Source organism: Acartia tonsa, chromosome 14 (assembly GCF_053477335.1).
Source record: "Acartia tonsa isolate MP-2025a chromosome 14, ASM5347733v1, whole genome shotgun sequence".
Taxonomy (NCBI): Eukaryota; Metazoa; Arthropoda; class Copepoda; order Calanoida; family Acartiidae; genus Acartia; species Acartia tonsa.
The window spans coordinates 34705851-34725039 of NC_137273.1; the positions used below are offsets into that span (position 1 = coordinate 34705851).

Sequence of the window (19189 nt, forward strand, 5' to 3'; positions counted from 1 at the left end):
TTTCATTTATTTTTTTATTAATTTCAAAGCAATTTCTATATGATGAATATAATTTAGCTGAAATAGCAACACTTAAAATGAAAATAAAGAATCTCAAACAACAAGGTAATTAAAAAGTATTGTTTTTTTTAATAAGAACATCATAGAAATATTATTAATATTAACATCTTTATTTTGAAAAGAATCAAAAGGTGACAATAAATTGGAAGATTTGGATAAATGTCAAACAGGTTATAACTATTCATATATCTATAATAAAAAGTAGAATGTTGTCTCTCTGGTAAACTAAAGCTTAATATCTTGCTAACTACTGTACTCAGCTTTCTGGAGAATATGATTACTGGTCACAGCATGGTTTAAACTATTTATTTTTAAATAAACTCGTATTGTCAAAGTCCCTAGAGGCTTAAGCCTAGCCAAAACAAGAAGTTTTGTACATTATTAAATTATTTTATACATTTAGCTAAAGAACAGGGTGAATACTTTGTGAATTGGGCAAGCCAATTCGTTTCCAATATGTTAAAGGTAATTTTTATTTATTTTTCATGTTTTTTTTTATTCAATTGGTATTAGTGTTATAAACTCCATCTTTTGAAATGTCGTTTCCTTCTGCAAAATATTTTAAATGTTATTCATAGTATTTTGATAATTACTACACAATGGTTTTAGGGAAGAGAGTTTATAAGACAGTTAGTGGAATGTCCTTGCAAATCAGGTTAGATTGATTTAAATTAGTATAGAAAATACAAACTATTATTTACCAATGCAATGCTTGAATGTAAATCATGTGTAATGCATTTTTGTAGTATCTGGCAAGTCTTGTTATGATGAATTGAAAAGTGGAGATCGTTTCAATGATTCTCTAATGGATTTGCTAAAACATTTAAGGTTACAACTCCAAATAAAAGTATATTGTAATTACAAAAAAATTCCTTAAAAGATTGCACAGAATTCTATTTCACTATGCTAGGATTCAAAAGCCAAATAACAAACACATTTTCAATTATTGAACTCAGAATGCCTCTTACTTAAAGTAGCAAACCAGAGGTGGGTTCTTAAAAAAACAAGTATTTTATTTTTGAATCGACTGTGGTAGCCAGATCACAGAATGTAAATTCATAAAAATTCAACTATTGATGTAAAGAAAAGTATTTTAAAATCATATAATGGTTATCAACATAGATGCTGTGAGTATTGGTGCAAAAAATATGACGTAACAAAAAAAATTAGCCAATGAGAGGCCGTTATTGACCAATGGTAAAATTTATAGTGGACTCTCATTGGCTATTTTTTTTTGTTACGTCATATTTTTTGCACCAATACTCACAGCATCATCAATTTTTGACAATTTTTTGTGATTTGGCGACAATAGCTTATTTTGCAATACTTGTTTTTGTTAAGAATTCATCTCAGCTGTATTACATTCAATTGCCTGGTTGTCCTGACTTTGTAAAGGATTTGTTCTTGACTGAAATGTAAAAGCCAAGCCGTATACTAAGTACTGATGAAAAAGTAGTATACATATACTTCACATCAATGGCATTATCTGCAACTACTAGACATATAATCTATTGAAATATGTTTCAGAATAACATTTTCTGAACAAGATGACAAACCAAGTTATACCCCAATAGCTTCTGCTACTCTAGAAGTTATTGCCCTCAGAATACCAAGTGTAAACATTTTTGTTTTAAATTTTTGATAAACAAGTTAACTTAATTTTCTTAAAAGGATTAGCTATATTTAGATTTAAATAATTTGAAATTTAATTGAATATTTTATTAAAGATAACAGAAGGTAATTATAGAGAAAAACGATCTTTAGAAGAAAACAATGTAATACACTTTAAAAAGGTATTGAAATAGTATATTTTATTAACCTTACAGTAAAATTGCTGTTATTTGCTTCTACCTTTTATCTAATACCATTCTTTACTCTCATCAACCCTATTTTTAACGTTTCTTTACAGATATTCATTCAATCATGATTTAATAAAACTTTTGAAGACCTTCAAGGCCTCTTTTGGTTAACAATTAAAGTACTTTTAAATTTGTATACTATTGGTTATGATTTGCACATGACCTGCAGTGTTACACAAAAATTTACTTTTAAAAGACTAATGCCTTCAAAACAAGAGAAAATCTGATAGAATTAGAATTTGGAAGTGCTAGAAAGTTTTTACATGCAATGTTAAATCAGGTAAAAATTAATATTGCATAATAATAATATTTTTTATAACTTTTATCTTTATTAAGTAAAAGGATTCTCCTTAACAGGGTGGCTCCTCATAGGTCCCGGGAAGGATTATAACTATTTTGGGAGAGGGTACACCCACCCTCCCAAGAGAAATCGCCACTAGAAAAAAATTACCTCCCCCCAAACAAAAAAAAAAGAAAAAAAATAATTTTTTACCTTAAATCAAAAATGGGGGGGGGGGGCTAAAAAGATTTTTTTTACTTTTTCTTTTAAATCTAAAATAAGAAATTGGGTTATCAAATTCGACTCCCCCTTCCTGAAGTGCCCCTAGAGGCCTCTAGGGGGCGTAGCTGCTAGTAAGAATCATATTTGACTAGCTGGTTGACAGAATGCATGTCTAGTAAAAAATAACTTTATTTCTTTTTCAGGCATACATGGCAATCTTTAAAAGTTTTTATGAGGACAAAGAGTTTAAAGATGAAACAGTTTCTCTAAATTTGTTAAGTGACAATGAATCTAAAAATAAAAGCAAAACAGAAAAAGTAGGTTTTATTAGATAAAACTCTTCAACAGTTATTTGAGTAAAATCTAAAAATGATCTAATTACATGTTGTGTTAAGAATGAACAGAATACTGTTGGAACAAAAATCCTAGGTGAAATATACACTAACAGTCAAATTAATCTCGAAGATTTATCTGATGAAATTGTCAATATCAAGGAAGTAAAGCTTGTTGATGAAAAAGATAACAAACCAGGTGAACTCCAAACAGAGTATGATGCTGATAAATCAATTGTAATTGAAGAATTATCTCAGGAAGATAGTAGCAATAAAAACATTCAAAGCAATAAGATGACTAATATGTACAAAATTGCCAACACACCCATTTTAGAGGATGGAAACGACAATAGATATGAAAGTGAAGCTAATACACAAGAAAATAAAGAGAAGTCTGAACTCACTTCATCAAAACCAGAGTTTTCAACTAGTGAAGCATATGACAAAATTCACAGCAATATTGATGGACAAAAACAAATAATCGATGACTTCTTCTATGAATTTGATAGGCACAATCATTCAGATGATAAATTGGACGACAACAGGCAGGCCATCAAGTAGAATTTTGTTTAAGATTTAAGATTTTTCTAAAGTATCATTTGATCTAAGATTTTTTAAAATTTGCAGTATCAATAAATGTAAAAAATATAAATTTTTTATTCTACTAATCTATACAGAGTTTATGATGATAAAACTACTGAAAATTCAATTTCTAATGCTTATACAAATGATGAGAAAATGGTAAACTATCAAGCTGAAGAAATTCCTAATAAATACACAGACAGTGGATATAAAAGAAAAGAGCCTACAGTTAGAAGTACAACATTGCATTCAGTGACTAAAGAAAACAAATATCCAAGTGAAAGTCTGAAATATACAACAAATGAACAAGAACCAATACAAACTGTCAAGCCAACACATAATGAAGATTACCAAACAAAAGAGGTTTTATCAACCGTTTCAAAAAGTCCAACAATTCATACACTACCTAATGAGCAACCAGTCTGGCAATCTAGGTGAGTTAGAACTAAACTTATTTGCCCTTTTTATGATATAAATTTAAGAGTAAGTAAAATCATTTGAAAATTATCCTATAAGCAATATTAAAAATGCCGGTTTCCCTTTACAATAAAATAATAAAATTGTTATTAATTGTTATTTTTAAGAGATAACTTTAATTATGTAAAAAGTTTGATTAAGTTTTTGTTTTTAGGACTACAAGAATTAGCACTGAAACTGCCGACAAACATGTATCACCAGAATATACCATCAAGAGTGAACCAACTGTAAATTCTTTGCATACAGCTCCAGAGTATCCAAAAGAAGAAGAAGAAAAGGTGAATGATTTATATGAATCACCTAATGATGAAACTGTTTGGAAAGATCCCCAACAAAATACTCCACCTTTAAAAGAATACCCAAATGAATATGTAACTGTTAAAATAACCAACTATGATTTAACAACTAAAGGTGAAGAAGCCCCGAAGATGACCACAAAAGGAAATTATAATGTAAATATTACTCCAGCTCAGACATTAAAAATGACTTCTCCAGAAGTTTATTCATTACCAACAGTTACAAATTACAATGCTTACAAGCTAAATATTCCAGACTTAAGGGATTATAAATTATCAGGTAAAACTATTAAAAATATTAGCGCCTACGAACCTAGAGGCATTTTGGGACACAAAAGCGAAGGGCAGAGGGGTTAGTCAACCATCTACTTTTTATTTTAGATTTAAAAAGAAAAGAAAAAATGTTGGGTTTTTCTTTGGGGGGGGGGGGGGAGCGATATCTCTTTAGAGGGTGTTGATACCCTCCCCCAAAATAGACCCTATAAGAAGCTATAAGAACATCGTTTCAGCGGTTAGCAATATTCTTTGGTATACACACACACAGACACGCAGACAGAGAGACACCCTGTTACTTTTATATAAGATAAACATGGGTTTAAATATAATGTGTTAAAAATCTTTACTCTAATTTAATTTCAAATGTTAAATTAAAATAGTATTAACATACATAAGTTAAAATTCAGATAACTTAACATTTAACAAGGATGACAACATCCATAAGTAGCGAAGCACAAAATTTCGTGAATGGGACTGACGGTCATTGTTGTTTTTTTCAAACGACGGGAAATTAAATTTTGATATCTTTAACTGAAAAAATTTTGAAAATCGATTAATAAACACCAAAGATATGGGGGAAAATGTAAAAAATATAAAAATAGCCAAAAACCTGCAAAAAGGCAGTCTGACCGTCATTGTTGATTTCTTCAATTGACCGGAAATTTAATTTTTATATCTTTAACTGAAAAAATTTTGAAAATCGGTCCATAAACACCAAAGATATGGGGGAAAATGTAAAAAATATAAAAATAGCTATAAACCTGCAAAAAGGCAGTCTGACCGTCATTGTTGTTTTCTTCAAACGATGGGAAATTTAATTTTGATATCTTTAACTGAAAAAAGTTTGAAAATCGGACCATAAACACCAAAGATACGGGGGAAAATGTAAAAAATATAAAAATAGCCAAAAACCTGCAAAAAGGCAGTCTGACCGTCATTGTTGGGTCTCTAAACGACGGAAAATTTAATTTTGATATCTACAACTGAAAACATTTTGAAAATCGGACCATAAACACCAAAGATATGAGGAAAAATGTGGAAAATAAAAAAAATAGCCTAAAACCTGCTAAAAAGCCGTCCGACCGCCATTGATGTTTTATAGTTAATTGTGCTCCTTAATGATGGGAATGTTGTCAAAAAATTTCAGCTTTCTATCTTTTATAGGGGCTGAGTAAATCCCATTTCCCCCATAGCGTTACGGACTGACGGACTGACGGACTGACGGACGGACAAAGTGAATTATAGAGTAGCTTCGCTACTAAAAATTTATAATTTACTAAGTATATTTGCGATAACTTTTATTTAATGAAATCTTCCAATTTTTAACATGTACAAAACGGCCTGCTTAATTGCTTCAAGATCCATGTCAGATCTATATAGGAAATAAATGTCTATAAACGAGCTCAAGTTTTCCAAGGAATATTTGTTTAAAACTCATAGTGCTCCAATAATCCATAATAAACTCTCATTGCCCAGAACGATAAGACCCATTATTTTACTTTATTGAAAATAAATTCCTTTTTTTAATTTCATGTTGCTATTTACCTTATATCAATGTATTTAATTTCTAATCATAAAAAAAGAAAATTTAGATTTATAATATAATAAATTTATAAAAAACTCTGTTTTAAAAGAATTCGATTGTGGCGACACTTTGTGTGTTCAAATATTAAACTAAAATTGTAATCATCATCATTAACCCTTTGGTGATGGTAATATAAAGAAAAAAATATAATTAAAAAAATCTTTTTAAAATCATTTAGATTATTAAATATTTACTTTCTTTTAGATAGTAATGCCGGGTGAGGAAAATAGATTTATTGAGAAATAGATATGCATATAGAAAACTAGCCAATAGGGAGATAATTATATCGAGCCAACTCTAGTCCTTACATAAAAGTAACAGAATCTGTCACTGTCTGTGTGTAATAAAGGATCTCTGTGACGCTGAACCGATATTACAAGATATTTTTAGTAGCGAAGCTACTCTATAATTCATTAGTAGCGAAGCTACTCTATAATTCACTTTGTCCGTCCGTCCGTCAGTCAGTCAGTACGTCAGTCCGTAACGCTATGGGGGAAATGGGATTTACTCAGCTCCTATAAAAGATAGAATGCTGAAATTTTTTGACAACATTCCCATTGCACAGTTATGGAATCTCAACTACAAAGAATTTTTTATCCAATCTTGACAAGTGAAGTATTTTTGGAAAGAGGAATATACATAGAAAACGCCTATGTAAATTAGAAAATCCGCAGAAATCATATTTGCAAGTTATTTGCAAAAATCTGCAATGTTAATTTGCAAAATTAATTTCATGCCTTAAATGACAGATTTAGAAAAAAATCGTTTTATGAAATGTGTTTATCTATAAGTTTAGAACATACTTAAGGCAAAAAAAAATTCTGTAGTGTTACTTTTTTCACATTATATATGAAAAAAGCAGTTTCTCACAATTTATGATAAAAAAAGGTATAGGGACAAAAAATATGTTTTTTCTTGATGTAAACACAATTATTGGCATAAAATCTATCATCCTAAATGTAAAAATCAGATATAGAATCCTTTTTAGAGTCAATATAGTGCAAAAAGTAACCAAGACATTTTTGCAAAGTATAAAAATCTAAAGAAAATAGTTCTTTTTGATTTTGATATACATATCAGATAAATGTATATAAAATTAGTGATCAAAAACTATAAAACAAGTTATAACTTTTTTCAACCCAATCATTGATTAAAATGCACTTTTAGGTTTACTCATTACCAAAGTTGCACATAAAAACTCTTTTTATTAAGTTGTTTTGCAAAATAAATTCAAATCAACAATTAGGCGTTTTCTACAATGCAGTAGACCATTTTGTAGTTGGTTTTTGGCATTTATTTTGTTTAATTACTACATAAAAAGAGTTTTTATGCACTACTTTGGTAATTCTTAAACCTTAAAGTGCAATTTAATCAATGACATTGTTGAAAAAACTTATAACATGTTTTATAGTTTTTGATCACTAATTTTATATACATTTATCTGATATGTATATCAAAAGCAAAAAGAACTATTTTCTTTAGATTTTCATACTTTGCAAAAATGTCTTGGTTACTTTTTGCACTATATTGACTCTAAAAAGGATTCTATATCTGATTTTTACATTTAGGATGATAGATTTTATGCCAATTATTGTGTTTACATCAAGAAAAAACTTATTTTTTTGTTCCTATACCCTTTTTTATCATAAAATGTGAGAAACTACTTTTTTCATATATAAGGTGAAAAAAGTAACACTAAAGAATTTTTTTTTGCCTTAAGTATGTTCTAAACTTATAAATAAACACATATCATGAAATTTTTTTCTTCTAAATCTGTCATTTAAGGCATGAAATTAATTTTGCAAATTAACATTGCAGATTTTTGCAAATAACTTGCAAATATGATTTCTGCGGATTTTCTAATTTACATAGGCGTTTTCTATGTATATTCCTCTTTCCAAAAATACCTCACTTGTCAAGATTGGATAAAAAATTCTTAATGGTCGAGATTCCATAACTGTGATTGTTAAGGAGCACAATTGACTATAAAACATCATTTGCGGTCGGACCGATTTTTAGCAGGTTTTAGGCTATTTTTATATTTTTCACAATTTTCTCCATATCTTCAGTGTTTATGGTCCGATTTTCAAAATTTTTTCAGTTACAGATATCAAAATTAAATTTCCTGTCGTTTAAAGAAACAATCATGAAGGCCAGACTGCCTTTTCAGCAGGTTTTAGGCTATTTTTATATTTTTTACATTTTTCTCCATATCTTCAGTGTATGGTCCGATTTTCAAATTTTTTTCAGTTATATATATCAAAATTAAATTTCCCGTCTTGACAACCATGACGGCCAGACTGCCTTTTCAGCAGGTTTTAGGCTGGTTTTTTTTTATATTTTTAACATTTTTCTCCATATCTTCAGTGTTTATAGTTCGATTTTCAAAAATTTTTTCAGTTGTAGATATCAAAATTAAATTTCCCGTCTTTAAAGGAAATAACCATGACGGCCAGACTGCCTTTTTTGCAGGTTTTAGGCTATTTATAAATATATTCCCATCTACGATTTTTTGTGCTTCGCTACTTATGGATGTTGTCATCCTTGTATATCTTCTCAAAGGTTCTGAGAAGGTTGATAAATATTTTGGGGGAGGGTACCACAAACCTCCCAAGAGAAATCAACCCTTAGAAAAATAACCCCAACCACAAAACTTTTTTACATTTTCTTTTTAAAACTAATTATTGAAAGTTGGGGGCCGGCTTTTCCCTCCCCCCAGCTCAAGGAACTTTAGAGGGCTCTAGTGGTGTAGCAGCTAGTCAAGAGACAAAGAAAATTAAATCATAAATTGTCGCCCCCTTAGCAATTGTATCCTTCTTACATCTCATATGTTTCATATTCTCCTTCTATATTAAGTGATCATCTAGAGAATCTATAGCATCATCCGCGTGTAATGTAATGCTAAATTCTAACACCCAAGGATATTAGGTTTAGTAACATCCAACAGACAACCAACCCTTTGATTGTACGACCTTTGTCTGAGAAGTCCTAACTGTGCATGGTAATTAGTTGCACCTGTTCATGGGCCAAGGTATTCCCCCTACTCTTACTATTTATGTCGCAAATCTGACATAGCAACAGTAGGAACCATTTTTAACGTCTTAAGTTATGACGCGGTGTCGGTCAGAAATTCGGACCTATCACCATCCCGAGCGGATGCGCTATGTGTTGATCCACGAACCCTTGCTTATGAACTTAATTTGTAAATTTAATAATGCATTTAGACTATGAGAAGCCACTAGAAGTACATACTGTAGGAGATCTTTCGAGTTCTGCACAAGTTACACAAACAACACAGGTTCATCCCTTTGTTTAATTAAACTGTGTTGATCACTCTATGCTATCTATATTACAAAGTAGTACGATGTCTGTTTGTCTGTCTGTGTGTTTGTTTGTACCGAAGGATCTCGTTAACCGCCGAAAATTTTTTTGCCCGGAGACTTCTACTCAACATAAAGAGGTATCGTAGAGACTTGATCGCAAAATAGATAGGTATCATAGAGACTTGAACAAAAACATTTAAAGTGCCACTAGAGGCTTCTTGGGGGCGTAGCCACAAGTATTATAAAAAGTAGGAAGCAATTTTCTCTGTAGCAAAAGATCTCGCAAAAGATCCCTGAACCAAAATTTGTCTCCTTAACAGTGTAGCTTCTTATAGGTCTAGGGAAGGTTTTAACTATTTTGGAAAGGTTACTATCAACCTCCCAAGAGAAATCGCCCCTGAGAAAAAATGACACCTTCCCATTTATTTTTAAAATAAAAAATGGAGGGGTCGAATTTAAGTACCCCTAGAGGCCTCTAGGGGGGTGTAGCCGCTAGTATTTAATTGTTTACTTTTTTAAGAAAAGTTACCAAGGTTTTAAGTAAATAAATAAGAACCTTTGGGAACTAGTATAATAAAAAGCCCAATGTCCCCTCCCTCCATGATAGTAAAAACTGTTTTTATAATGTTTAATTCAAAAACAATATTAAGATTCCCTAAAATAAAAATGAAACAAAGATGACAACATCCATAAAAACGAAGCTCTGAAATGGAAGAACAAACGAACATTAACACTTGTAGAGTGTCAGAACTGAATATTAATGCATATGTCTATACAAAATTATAAGTAAATTTGATGCAAAACTGATTTAATAAATACATGTTACTGTTTAAGGACATACTGACGTATTTAGGACTTGATTATAGAAATGCTTTGCTTATAACACTATACCTTGTTGTAATAGGAATCAAATAGGAATTCAAAAAATCAGATGAATAGGATGATTTAAACATTCAAAAATTTGTTGTCAAAAAAGTAAAAAATCATCTTGTTTTAAATGGACGTACGGACTTTCTGGTAACGATTATAGACTTGCTGCGCTTTCTAAGTCGTACCTAACTGTTATAGGAATCAGAGTGCAAAGTTTGAAATCGATAGGACAATTCTAACCTTTTTGAATTAACGAAAAGAGCTAACTGAAACGAACGGACGTACGGACTGACGGACCGACCCTAACTATAGAAAAGCTTCGCTTTTCAAAACAATTTCTCTTGAGAATCTTATGGGACTGAAAGACAAAACATACATCATATTAAAATTAAGTTTATTTTTAGGCTTTCCCTATAATTCATTTATTTGGAGTTGGATATGTCGATCTTTGTAGGCATTTCTTAGATTACCTGAGCCTCAAACTAGGGTTGGGCCGGATATTTTTTTGGCCAGATACCGGATACCGGATATCCGGCTAATTTTAAATGCCGGATATCCGGTATCCGGCCGGATAACCGGCCATTTTACTACATATTAAAGTATCAAAAAAGGATATAGTCCCTTTCGTGGCAACACACCTTAAGGGGCGATTCGTTTTATTTTTTAAATTGCTTTTAATAGGTTATTTTAGGTTAGGTTAGGTTATATTTGGTAAGGTGATTTCTCCGCAGGGTAAGGCAATTGGCCCCGCAAGGTTAGAGTCCCCCGCGAGGGGCTAGAAATAGGAGATACGCTAATGTGAAAATACGAATAATTGCTCCTTAAGGGGCGTTGCCACGAAAGGGACTATTCCCGCAAAACTGGTGTTTTATATTATACTAGCGTCTGCGTCCCTAGTATCTAGGGATATATATTAGAAGGGACATGAAAGTGCAGAAAAATAACTTAAAACCTTACAACGACTTTTTTATAAAAATTAAACAGCCTAAAACCACTCTGGGACTTATAAGAAGCTTCACTCTAAAGGAGAACCATATCAGTTCAGCAGTTAGCAAGATCCTTTGCTACAGACAAAAAAAGCTTAGTAAATAAATCTAATTAACTATTACTACTCTCAATCTGTAATATCAATCTCTAACGGTCGGAGGATTGGCGGGGAGGTGGCGTTGAATGCCTCCCCCCCCCCCTCTGATTTTTTTCTATCCCATTTTCTGTGTATAAAAGGTAGAGGGCTAAAACTGAGTGACTTTCGAAATATGGGTATGACACATAACTGAGAGTTGAAATTTTTTTAATACCTCCTTCCTGGCGGGCACAGGATATCAGCAAATCTGGTAAGGTCATTTAGGTAAAAAGTAAAAATATTTTTTTACTTAAACAAAGCATTTTATGTTATCTAATACTAAAATATCCTATAGTCGTACATCCTCATATGTAATATAGGTGTTCAAATCGATTTCAGGATCCAGGTATAATCCTGCAAGTCCTGAACCTCCAGGTCTCCAGATATCTTTAAACGGTTCCTGTGACCGCAAATTTTTACTTAAAGATTTTAAATTTTAAACTTAGGCTTTTTTATATATCTTCATGACATATTACAATTTCATAAAATCTGTTGCCGTTTACCTGCCAACCGTCGGTTTGCGGCTGGCAGCTGCCAAGTACTGCTGCCACCGCCAAAATTTATGTTTTGAGATTTCTAATATAAAATTTACATAAACATAAACATATTCAGAAAAAATTGTTCTTCTAGCTTCAATAATAAGAAAATTAAAGACATTGAAGATTAAAAAAAAACAGATTTTTGTTGTAAAATATAAAAGTTTACATTGCCGGATATCCGGCCGGATAGTTTCAATATCCGGTATCCGGCCGGATATTGAAAATGGCCGGATATCCGGCCGGATATTGAAAATGGCCGGATATCCGGCCGGATATCCGGTCACACCGGATATCCGGCCCAAACCTACCTCAAACCTTTTTACAAGATTGGATGCTTAACACAAAGTATCTTCTTTTAAAAAAGAGTGAGATTGCCATTTTTGGCTCAGATTTAGACTTCTAGCTGTTTTTTAAAATTAGAAAAGACTGTCGTAGAACTCATTAAAATAGATCAAAACCTGTTTTAGACAATGAATTTTAGCTATTTTTAATTTAAATACAAATTCTTATAAAGACAGATGAACAGCCAAATACTTTATTATTTTACTAGTGGCTTTGCCCCAAGAGGTAATTAAAAAAAAAATTAAGTACTACTGGTGCTGTCAGTAGTTTTAAGACACTAACTTACCCATAAACCAAAAAAATGGGGGGGGGATATTTTTTTTTTTGGGGGGGGGGTTGTGGGTGTCCCACCCCCCAAGAAAATAGCCTAAAACCACCACAGGACCAGTAGGTATATTCCCTGAAGAGTAGAATCCAATCGGTTCAGTGGTTACCGAGATCTTAAGGGACGGACAGACAGACGGACAGACATCAAGCTACTTTGTATTATAGATAATATTTTGTTTATTAGGCATATGCTGACAACAAGACAAACAATAAAGATGAAATATGGTAAAAGGTATAACTTCATCGAAGAAGAATCGATCACTGAAGAGAAAAAAATGAAGTGGATAAGACCAAAAATTTTATCAAAATGTAACTTTATAAAAATAGGATTACTCTTAATTTTTTTGTATGCAGACAATAAAAAATTGATTTTACAAATATATTTTTCAACGCATGTACAGGGTGTCTCATGTATAATAAACTCTTTTACTCCTTAAAAGGAATAAGATAATGGCCAATAAATTTATGTGAATCCTCAATTATGATACACAAAATTCCCTCTTCTGAAGATTACAATTAGTAGTTGAAACGTTTGGACACTCAACTTAATGAATCAACCAACCAAAAGTCCCCAAAGTAATTAGGACAACGAAAACGTTATTAAAAACTTTGGGGACTAGTGTAATGAACAGCCCATTGTCCCCTTTCTTGCTGCCTCCTTTCACTTTTTATCTAAAATAAATATTGAACGAATAACCGATTGGCCCGTAGTCTCTAAAAGTATATGGGGTCTTTTTACCCGCGGCAATAGCGTGCCTGCTTGCTACAAGTGTCGGGTTCGAGTCTGGACCACACAGTGTAATACTAGAGACATACTAGAGACATAATAGAGACATAATAGAGACATACTAGAGACATTCTAGAGACATACTAGAGACATACTAGAGACATACTAGAAACATACTAGAGACATACTAGAGACATACTAGAGACATACTAGAGACATAAAAAATGGTACCTATTGCTGCTATGTTGGGTATGTTACACTTATACTGAGGGTAGAAGGAATGCCTTAGCCTATATAAAGGCGCAACTCATTAACATGCACAGTTAGCACAATGGCCCCCTTGGTTCGCACGCCCATGAGCATTAAGCCGTCAATTCCTTATTATCTTGCTAAAGAGAAAAGTCACCTGTCAATAATATTTGGTATCATTATGCCATGCATAAAAAGTATTTCACAAATATCATGTTGATATTTTGTCAGCCACTTTTTTAGAGCTAGCCATATAGCAATAAATCATCGATATTTCAAATCAACAAGTTTGACAAACCATATTTCAAGAGAAACCTGGTCCTTTTATAAAGTAACAGGATGTATTCTGTGTGTGTGTATATCTGTCTTTCTCTGTGTAACGTAAGATCTCGCTAAATGCTGGACCTATATGGTTCTCCTTTTCAGTGAAGCTTTCATAGGTCTCAGGAAGTTTTATAATTATGTTGGTGATACTATTAACCTCAAAAGAAAAATCGATCCGTTTAAGCCCAGATTTAAACCTCTTTGTAAGCTTTAAAAAAAAATTTAAAAAAAGAGGAATTATGATTTTTAGATAAGGTTTAGACTTCCATCTATTGTAGAGTTGCTTCTCTTTCTTAGTTGTGCCTAACTGTGACAGGAATCATCGTGGAAAGTTTTTAATCGATAGGACAATTCTAATATGCCTAAATCTTTTATAAGAGCTATCCGTTACATACGGAGGTACATATCATAATTATAGAAAAGCGCCGCTTTAAAATATTTTATACGGAATTTTATCCAATAAAAAAAGATCTTTTATTGTCATCAGATGATACATTCAAAGAAATAAGTTACATTACATAAAAATATATTAAACTTCTAAAGAATAAAAATACTGTAAATATCGATCATATTGATAAATCTAAAGATTTTATGTACATTGGTTAAAATTTTATAAAATATCATTTAGAATTAAAAATATCATTTAGAATTAAAAATAAATTTTAAAAAAAGGATGAAAACTTCCATAAAAGCGAAGCTCTAAAAGCAGAACATTAATTTCTAAGTCAAAACAAAATTGTACATAAATTTGTTGCAAAATTGTGGATTTACAGAATACAGAAAAAGGACATATTTTCGATATATTATAGAAAGGCTTCGCGATTTAATGTAAAACTCAGTAGGTGTCTAAATATCAAAAGAGGAGGGGGAGGGAGGGGGGGGGGGGGTGTTGAGATCGATCATCAAGGTTTTAAAAAATAAAATCCCCATATAAAAGTAACATGATCTGTCTGTACCGAAGGATCTCACTAACCGCTGAATCGATATGGTTCTCCTTTACAGTGTAGCTTCTCATAGGTCCTGTAAAAATTTCCAAAAAACGCTTCTGGAATAAAAAACCTACCATCCTATTTTTTGAATAAAATTCTTTCTAAAACTAAAATTGAAGTAATTTTGATAAATAATAACTTTAAATTGATTTTTGATAATAATAATTAGCCTTTCTCGTATTCATTTGAATCCGGTGGATAGGAACCGGTTCTCATCCATACGAAAAAACTGTGTCTAGTATCGTATTATATCCAGCTTTCTACGAATATAGAAATGTACAATCATAAGATTAAAACCAGTTTTTTTAGCCGGTGCCTTCGGCACCTCGGGGCAAAAAACTAGTTTTGATCTCATAATTGTACTTTCTATATCCGCGTTAAGCCGTTTATAATACGATGCGAGAAATAACTATTCTTACAGCAAGTACAATATTGTCCACAAGTATTGCAGTAGCAATGTCCTGTAATAATAATAGCTGTAAGCTAAAGTAATAGTTTTATAAAAACAACAATATAGTGTATCGGAGTTTTAATAATCTAGTTCGATAAACCAGAAAGAGAGAGGTGACATAGGGCTGTTTATTACACTAGTCCCCAAAGTTTTATAATAACGTTTTCTTATTTGTTATAATAACAACTTTGGGAATTTTTACTGATTGGTTAGTTTATTAAGTTGAGTGTTCAAACGTTTCAACCACTAATATTAATCTAAAGAGGGGGTAATTTTGTGTGTCTTCATTGGTGCTGTACATCAATTTATCGGCCATTATCTTATCCCTTTATATCCCTATAAAATCAATGCATGAGTGAATGAAAGTCTTTTATCTAATTGACGTTCAAATAGAGTTGATTTATGTGAATTAAACCTATTAATATCCGTTGAATTAGAATCGTTTCTATTCGGCATACCGAAAAATCATGTATAGCATCGTATTACAAAAAAATATTAAAATAAAATTTATTTAACGAATATAACCAGTGTTGTTAGCCATGGCCTTAGGCCCATCGCGGCTAACAAAACTGGTTTTTAATTTTACAATTTTACATTGTAATATCCGCGGAAAAACGTCGATTATACGATGCGATAAATAACTATTAAATATCAAATAGTTCTAGAGTAGCTACATTGATCAAAAAATTTTCAAACAAGCTGGGATCAATATCTATTTTTTGTTATTTTCTTATAAAATTAGATCATAAAGAAGGATTCACAAAAACCGTTAGAACGACGTAAATTATAGATTTAAAAAAAGATGACAACATCTTTAAAAGAGAAGCTCTGAAATCAAACGATAAAACATCCGAATATGAACAGTTGTAGAGTGTCAAAGCTTAATAAGCAGAATATTAATTTAAAGTATAAAAGATTGTACATGAACTTGTTTCAAAATTGCATAAAGACAGGATTCTGTTGGAGGAAATATTTACAATTTTAGAACTGGCTTATAGAGATGCTTCACTTAATATAATGTACATACCTTGTTGTCCTAGGAATCACTGTTCCAAAAATCAGATAAAAAAAATTAGATGAATGTACAGACTTTCTGGTATGTCGTACGTTATTGGTACAGGAATCATCACCAAAGTTTGAAAGTGATAGGATAATTCTCACATGTATTAATGAATATGAGCTAACCGTTACGTTACGGATGAACGTTTAGACCTTAATTGTAGAAAACGCTTCGTTTTTTGAATATCAACGCATTTAATATATTTATTATTTAACATTATTTAGTAGTCTTAGCAAAAATTTTTTTATGAAACTGTAATAAATCCTTATAATAAAGTAACAGGATGTGTGTTTGTCTGTGTGTCTGTCTGTCTGTACCGAAGGATCTCGCTAACCGCTGAACAGATCGGGTTCTCCTCAACAGGGTAGCTTCTCATATGTCCCGGGAAGGTTTATAACTATTTTGGGGGAGGGTACAACCTCCAACCCCCCCCCCCCCAAGAGAAATCGCCTCTAGAAAAAAATACCCCCCCAAAAAAAATTTTGTAAAATTTCTAACTAAAATTAAAATTTTTTTTGAACTTCTTTTAAAATCTAAAATAAGAAATTGGGTTATCAAATTCGACTCCCTCCTCCTCAAGTGTCCCTAGAGGCCACGAAGGACGTAGCCAATAGTACTTTGATATACCTCTAGGGGCACACAAACAAACAGACGACCTGTGACTATTAGTTCCAGTGGTTGCATATAGAAGCTCTGAATATGAAGCGGAGGTAAAACTAGCCACAAACCAATCCGGAACCTATTCAATTCTTACATAAAATGGAGAACTCAATCAGTTTGGTTGTTAGAGAGATCTTACCTGAAAAAAAAAAACAAAAAGAAAAGTAAATCAATTATCAACTCCAAATTTAGTTTGTAAACTTATTTGTTTTTCGTGTTAAAAATGTTATAATGTCTTTAAATATTTATAAATCCATAAAATTATCCAAATTTTTAAAAGCGAAGCTTTTCTATAATTAGGGTCGGTCCGTACGTCCGTCCGTACGTCCGTCCGAGATAGATAGCTTTTATTCGTTAATTTAGGCATGTTAGAATTGTCCTATCGATTTCAAACTTTGCATGATGATTCCTGTAGTAGTTAGGTACGATTTAGAAAGCGTAGCAACTCTATAATCATTACCAGAATGTCCGTATGTCCATTTTAAACATGTTGATTTTTCTACTTTTTTAACAACAAATTTATATGTGATCTAATTATCCGTTTGATCTGATTTTTGGTATGTCCAAAACATTATCCTGTATCAAGCAGTTTTTCAACAAATTTACTTACAATTTTGATTCGACTCTTTCGATACTTTTATATCTTGATTATTCAGTTCAGACACTAGACAAGTGTAAATGTCCGTTTGTCCTACCGTTTCAGTGCTTCGCTTTTATGGATGTTGTCATCCTTGTTTTTTTAACAATATTTCTATTAATTTTTAATTATTTGTTAACTAGTGGCGGTGCTCTGCTCATAGTTTCCAATGGCACTGTGTTAAACGAGAGCAGAAAAAATAGCCTTAAATCATCCCTTGGCTTTGATTTAAAACTGATAATAGCTTAAAACCATCCCGGAACCTATGTGAAGCTTCTCTAAAACGGAGAACTTTATGCAGTTCACTAGTTAATAAAATTTTAAGCTTCAATAAAAAACTTACAACTTTATATAATAGGACGTACGTTTGTACAGCCGTTTGATTCGTTGAGCATCGCTTTTTTGGATATTGTCATACTTGCCATTATTTTTTCCATTGTTACCTTTAGATGAAAATATTATTTAGAATAATAATATCTTATTATCACATATCTACCATAACAAAAACAAACTTAGAGATATGAATATTCAGATTTTTAGTATTTCTCAAATGTTGCATTAACACCACTTATGAAAAGTTTTAGAAAATGTTTTTTTGGGGGGGTCATTTTTTTCCGGGGGCGTTTTCTTTTGGAAGGGTTATGGTGCCCTTCCTAAAAATAGCTATAAACCTTCCCAGGACCAATAAGATTCTACATTGTAAAGGAGAACTGTATCGGTTTAGCGGTTAGCAAGATCCCTCGGTAAAGACATCCACATAGACATCCTGTTACTTTAGTAAAAAGATTTATTCATCAAATTCATATTTGGATCATTAAATTTATACTTTATACTTTCACAGTAGCTCTTCTCCTATTTCTAGCCCCTGTGTGGGGGGCTCTAACCCTGCGGGGCAATCACATAACCTAAAATAACCTTTCAAAAGCTACTGTGAAAATACGACGAAACCCACAACTTCGTTTTCTCTACATGACCCATTCTTACTGCTAAGTATTGATCTCTATTTCATATAATTCTGCATATTGTTCAGGGAGGAAGGAGACATAGGGCTGTTTATTACACTAGTCCCCAAAGTTTTACAATAACCATTTCCTATTCGTTATCTAACAACTTTGGGGACTTTTGATTGGTTTCTTTAGTTCAAACGTTTCAGCTACTAAGTGATATCTACAAAAAAAGGGTAATTTTGTGTATCATCAATGGGGATGTTCACCAATTTATCAGCTGTTATTCTATCCCCTTAGATCCCTGATATCAATCTTGTGTTTGAATTTTTGAAACATTATGAATAAAGATTTTCAGTGAATAATCAATACATGCTATCAAATGCTCTCATAATTATTTGAAAATTTTTAACAACGAAATAATTTGAGTTAATTTTTGGGAAAAATCAATTTTTGGGAAAAGTACACAGAAAAGAAGAAGATAATATATAGCTAGTCTTTAGCTTACTAAAAAATTTAAATAAAATCTTAAGAAGGAATAGTTATTTCTCGCATCGTATTATAAACGGCTTTCCACGGATATAGAAAGTACAATTATGAGATTAAAACTAGTTTTTTTAGCCCCGAGGTGCCGAAGGCACCGGCTAAAAAAACT

At 31.8% G+C, this 19189-nt stretch overlaps 1 protein-coding gene across 2 annotated transcripts in view; it reads left to right on the plus strand.

Moving 5' to 3' along the window:
* LOC145306220 (uncharacterized) overlaps positions 1-12887 on the plus strand; it is a 68083-nt gene extending 55196 nt beyond the window's left edge. For both annotated transcript variants that reach the window (XM_080148247.1, XM_080148248.1), the window contains exons 12-25: positions 58-105; positions 183-230; positions 464-525; positions 670-715; positions 807-888; positions 1588-1675; positions 1788-1853; positions 2116-2199; positions 2625-2738; positions 2817-3298; positions 3431-3769; positions 3967-4388; positions 9194-9267; positions 12678-12887. In XM_080148247.1, the coding sequence (XP_080004373.1) occupies positions 58-105; positions 183-230; positions 464-525; positions 670-715; positions 807-888; positions 1588-1675; positions 1788-1853; positions 2116-2199; positions 2625-2738; positions 2817-3298; positions 3431-3769; positions 3967-4388; positions 9194-9267; positions 12678-12722 (2000 nt within the window). In that variant the 3' untranslated portion in view covers positions 12723-12887. The remainder of the gene's footprint in view (positions 1-57; positions 106-182; positions 231-463; positions 526-669; positions 716-806; positions 889-1587; positions 1676-1787; positions 1854-2115; positions 2200-2624; positions 2739-2816; positions 3299-3430; positions 3770-3966; positions 4389-9193; positions 9268-12677) is intronic.
* Positions 12888-19189: the final 6302 nt, after the last annotated feature.